The sequence below is a fragment of the Carassius carassius genome, chromosome 42, assembly GCF_963082965.1.
Source record: "Carassius carassius chromosome 42, fCarCar2.1, whole genome shotgun sequence".
Classification (NCBI taxonomy): Eukaryota; Metazoa; Chordata; class Actinopteri; order Cypriniformes; family Cyprinidae; genus Carassius; species Carassius carassius.
Window position 1 is genome coordinate 16781424 of NC_081796.1, and position 6000 is coordinate 16787423.

General features: G+C 35.7%; 1 protein-coding gene across 1 annotated transcript in view; it reads right to left on the reverse strand.

Moving 5' to 3' along the window:
• LOC132124014 (CTD small phosphatase-like protein) overlaps positions 1 to 5710 on the reverse strand; it is a 35140-nt gene extending 29430 nt beyond the window's left edge. Inside the window, exon 1 of the mRNA XM_059534740.1 lies at positions 5329 to 5710. Within this exon, the coding sequence (XP_059390723.1) occupies positions 5329 to 5404 (76 nt within the window). The 5' untranslated portion in view covers positions 5405 to 5710. The remainder of the gene's footprint in view (positions 1 to 5328) is intronic.
• Positions 5711 to 6000: the final 290 nt, after the last annotated feature.

The window sequence follows — 6000 nt, forward strand, 5'->3', positions numbered from 1 at the left end:
TATGTCACTTCACCTAAATTAATCATAGACTTCCATATGAATGTCTAAGACTTAGCGCTGTTGCTTTATAGAAGAGGAATTTAAGACGCAACATTTCTGAGAGAGTGTATATAATATATCATTAAATACAGTTATTCCATTTATATAACTTTATATATAATTTGTTTTACTTTTATTCACAAATAATTAATTAAATCAATTAAAAGTGACAGTAAAGACATTTATAATGTAATGAAAAATTATATTTCATAAAAACTGCTGTTCTTTTATATTTTATATTTATCAAAAAATTCTGAAAAAAAAAAAAAAAGGTTTTGCGGTTTACACCAACAGAACAACTGTTTTTAACATTGATAAGAAGAAGAAATGTTTCTTGAGCTCCAAATAAGCATAATAATAATGTTTCACAATATTAGCGTTTTTACTGTAGCATAAGAGATTTATAAGAGTAGGGATGTGCAATTGTGATCATGGGCCAATATTAGAGTTTTTTTTCATTTGTTAGTATCGTTTGATGTTTAATTGTGCATTATAATTTCCCATATTTTTAGATTTCACTTATATTCGCCGTCATCTAAAGTTCACTTAAAGTTAATAAACTATTTAGTTTTTCATACTGTACATTATCATTTGTAAAAATCTATACTTTTTTTGTATTACCAAAATATTACAGAAGTTTGATATTGGCACTGTGGCATATCCCTAAAAAAATCTAAATAAACTATGAAAAATTTGCTAATAAACCATAACTATGATCCAGTAAAAGACTTGATGCCAAGCAGAGATGGATGATACAGGGACTTCCTGACATTAGCTGGCCAATTCAATAATGCTTATGCTACATGAATTTTTTTGTGGACAGACAAAACAAAGCCTGTGTGTAATGTGTACTCTAATCAACCGGAATGTTGAGCACATATTTCTAATTTGCTGTTCACTCAGAGACCAAAAAAGGCCTGCAGACTGTACGCCTGAGCGCATTCATTGTGCAAGGCTAAGACTGCAACAAGAATGCAAAATGAGAGAGTATTCCCAAATAAAGTGGCAAGGAGACGACTTAACCTTGACTGGCCATTTTTTCTTAGAGTCTTAAGGGTAAAAAGCTTTTAACAAGCCCTAAAAGTCTTCATGACCTCATCCATCATCTGTGTCTCCAACCAGATTCACTTTATCACCTGTGACGGCATTTGTCCTGAAACCCTCAGCAATGAGATTCCAATGCCAACTTCATTAAACTCTATCCATTATGCATAAAGGTGCAATCTATAAGCACCAGCACCAACACCGTACTCCAAACACGACATGCATTTGTCAGATGCTTCTGTGCTTACAATGAAACCAATAGGTTTCTGAAAAAAGCCCCATCTGGCTTTAAAATATTCAACAAGTGTGGCCAACATCCAAGGCCACTGGGTTAGGGAAGCTTTACACCATATGAGGGGACGGGTGTGCAAAGATTCATTTTTGAAAGGGGAGGTTGCGCTTCTGCATGACAAACCTCAAAAGCTATGCTTCATTATCCCTTTGAGTTGTAGCTAGGAGACAGAGGTATCTGTTAATGAGATTCTTTAAGTGTTATCCCACAGAAAGCTCTAAATATCAAAAGCCGCAAAGGCGATGGGAATTCTTGGACATGTTCTTGTTGCATCAAGCAAAGTTGTTTTAAGTGTCATTACATTTATCTTTATTATATGAAAGGTCACAGTGCATAAACCATCTAGACTTCTCATTTAAAAAACATCATTTCAAGTTGAAGGAAACTTCCAGATTCAATATAAGTGAAGTTCCATTGACAGCATTTGTGGTGCAATTTTGATTATCTCAAAATCAAGAAAAATGTTGTAAAAATTCCTCCTTGTTTGAAAATACAATGGTAATTTCGGCCAATTTTGTAGAAAAAGTCTTAATTAAGAGCTTTTAATTTTATAAATAAACGCACTTACATTAGTTCTTCAGTTAAAACTTGTGGATTAGTTGAGTTGTGAAGATGTTTAAATCATCCATTTCTGTAGTTTGTTTTAGGGTTTTAAGTGCGATATTGGCCACAATTTGGCTTTCTGAGAAAAATTTTGCAAATCCTAAAAGATTCTGATCCTAGGCCAAAATCTGTAGTCTTTGATCACTAGTTTGACATGTTCACCAACAGTCAGATAATGACCACTGCAATCAAATTTTACCCCAAATTAAATTCTGCCAGTGTCAGAAGTTTTAAAGCACAGTGCTTATTTGCGACAATAACAAACCACCACTTTTTCCACACACATCATCTTTTTTCTGTCACGGATCGATGATGTAAAACTCTGGACAAGTCTTTTTGCGTATGTTTGTTTAGAACAATTCTTAATGACAATGACAATTTAGATTCCTTCTTATAGCTTGGATCATGTTCAAACAGACAAGCAACTAGGGCTGTCAAAATGGCTGAAAAACTCTAAAATCTAATTATATTCAAATTTAAAGAAGAAGGCCGTCAGTTTTCTTCAGAAATACAGTGAAATAAAAACTCCCGCACCGGGTTTCGACTTTGACTCGTGCATTGCTAATGTTTATTCAATGAAGTCAAAGCCTTTTGCAAAATCTATTTGTGGCGGACAGTTTTGATATTGTAGCAGATGGCAAAAAAAACCTCCATTAAGTCTCTCAAGATATGTTTTTTCAGAGTTTACTTGCATTCATTTTGCATAGCTTTTGTGCAAGACGCGAGTGCAATGATGATAGATGTCCCTCTAGAAAATGTACGAAATATGCGAAACGGATTGGTTTGAGTTTTGATGTAAACAAGATCTTCTCCACGATGATGTTCTCCATTCCCGCAATATTTGAAATTAACAGTGCAGCAGCGGCGCATCTAGTGGCTTCAACTGGATGGACAAACGAAAACATTAAAATGCAATGACGCTTACATCATCATCGCATCTCGTGCGCTACTAATAAGGCTGCCTCCTGAACGCACATTTAAAACGTTGCATTCGAATGTGGATTTTTATTTTAAATTTGACGAATTTTCGAAATTGTAATATTTTTTGACAGCCCTACAAGCAACAATTGTAAAGGATTATTATAAGCCGTACCATGTGCACCCAGATCTAGGCATTGTAAAGTTGTAAAACTTAGATATAACTGTACACAGGAAATGTTTTAACATTCTTTATTTTCAATCATCAATCACCTTAAATCTATATATATAATCCCTAAATGTTGCCACACATTTCCATAAGAGGTGGCAGCTATGGCTTGATTTGCGAGTGTGTGCTTTCCTTCTCTTGAAACATGGACGTGCATAAATTAAGATAAATTTAAGACCCCTGCTTTAGAACTTCATTACAAAAACAAAATACGCCTGGCTGACCAACAGAGCAATGCACTTAATCTCTTGAGCCAAGCATAGAAAAACAATATTTTACTGCAAGATACATCATCTCTGAATCTGATGTGCATCCTGTTTCATCTTAAATCAAAGAGTATGCTAATGTCTTGTGAAGATACTGATATCAAGACATGAGGGATTCCTCGTGTGTGTGTGAGGAGGCATCTTCAGCCAACTGATCCAACTAAATTGCAGGGAAGCAGTGAGAGATCGCTTTATGTCCCAAAACATAAGATTTTTTGGGGCTAATCTCATAACTTGATCTCACATTAGTGTGTGTTGTGTTGATTTAAGCAGGCACAAGACCTCAATGGGGCTAAACGCTCTCTTGAGAACCAGTTAAACGGAGAAGCAATTATAAAAAGCCACTGATAACTGAAGAAGGAGTTTGTTTTACGCATGATCCTTGGAGGTGCTCTGGAATTTAATTAGAATTTTATACCACATTGTTTTCAATCAACCAACACTACAAAAAAATCAGGGATTTAACAGCATTAGGTTTCAGATGGTGACCACAACAACTCAAAACGTGACAAGAGCACTTGGGAAAAGTGCCAGGCTGGTGCAGATATTGATTTGCTGGGCAAACTCACTTTATTGGGTTAAAATAAATCTTAATTTAAAAGCTCTGCAAATCTAAAGGGAAAATCAACTGACACAAATAACACAAAAAAGGAACATAAAAAGGAACATGCAGCACTGGTAATTTTATTTTTAGATTTTGCATTACATCAGTTGCTAACCACTGGATTCTCTGCAGTGAATAGCATTACATCAGTTGCTAACCACTGGATTCTCTGCAGTGAATAGTTGCCGCCAGAATGCATTAAGACAGACATCACAAATAATCCACAAGTATTCAACATGACTCCAGTCCATCAATTAACATCTTGTGAAGTTAAAGAATCCGTCAAGAAGATGTTTATAACTTCAAACTGTTGTTTCAGGCTAAAATAAGTTCTCTACTCATAATGTTGCTTTCTCCAGTGAAAAAGTTGTCTTGTCTGAATCAGGAGTGAAATATGCACCAGATCAGGCACTGTTTACAAGCGGAAACAGTACAAAACAGTTCTAAACGAATATGTCAGTGGATTTTGATTTGAGAGTACAACAGGGGATGGTCTTTTTCACTGGAGGAAGCAGACTGGTATTTAGACCAGAAGAGATTGTATAAAATGAAAATGTTTTTATGATGGATTACAGTAAAACACACCGTTTACTACATCATTAAATGTTTAGTAGAGGTTAAACTGATTCTTTCATCCACAGTAATAGAGAAAACCATCAACACTTCTGACCAGTACAATAATGCTTGGATTTGTCATGCAGATATTGATACACAAACCATACATTTATATTAGTAATAAAAAAAAACTTCATTAGTATACAATATGTATTTGGACAGAAAACGTGCCGGATACCAAACCACCATAACACCAAGAATGGCAAAGCCCGTTCACAATGTTTTGATTTCAGGTTCAGTGGACTTAAATAATTTGATCCGCTTAACGGGGCTCTAGCACAGGCATTAAGATTGTTTGCTCTGATGCTTAGGAAAATAACTGTGATCGAGTACAGTGCATTCATGTCAAACACGTTGTTGCTTAAAACCATGAACAGAAGGCAGCAGGCTGAAAACACTTGTTTTGAGATTCAGTCAGAAGCTGGCAAACATCTTTTCAATATTTTTTTGTTGATTTCCAATAAAAACATGAAGCAAAATTGTTCACACACGCAACAACAACAATTCAATTAATACTTCAACAACAAAACATAATATTAACAATAGTAAAAAGAAGAAGAAATTATTGTTGTCAAATTCACGTCTTTAATATTATAGAAAAGTCTTTGAAATCGTATAGATTAATAAAATCTTAAGCCGCAGTGATTCCGCTGTCAGAACAAAAACATCCAACATTAATTTAAAAAAACCCCTGCAAAACAGCCGTCACTCGCCTTACCTTTTTCTTGACAAGAAGAAAGGATCTCTTCCTCCTTTGGATTTGCTACCTGGGTAATGATGGACGTGTTGTCCATGGAAACGGGATTTTATTCCTCCTCAGTCACTTATGTTTTGATAATTTTCAGCTAGCCTGATGCTAGCGAGCTAGCGGTGTGTGTCCAGATGGCAGACGCACCATACAGCGCAGTCGATCTTTCACCAGCGCATCCGAATAAACATGCAACACACACTTCACGATCACACAGCGAGCGGACTTCTGTCAGAAGGCGGGGGTCGGCGACATCTCAGCTCTAGTGTGATTTGAGGTCTGTGGAGACTGGAGATCAGTGCGTAAAATAACAAAGAGTCTGATCTGCAGCCGCGCTTTCTCTCCCCTTGCGCGCGCGCACACACACACACACACACACACACACACGCACATACACACACTCGATGTGACCGTTTGAAACTACCCTTTACAAAAATAAACCATGGTAACCACAGGTGCTAGAGTTACTTTTACTTGATATCAGTCACACTGCAATAAAAAGTGAAATGAAAATTGAAAAAAAGTATTTCATATGAATTTATTTATTTATTATGGTAATTTGGCAAAAATGTAGCGTACATGTAGGTACTTTACAGAAATGTAGCATTATACATATTTTTTTTAATAAATTCATTATTTAAT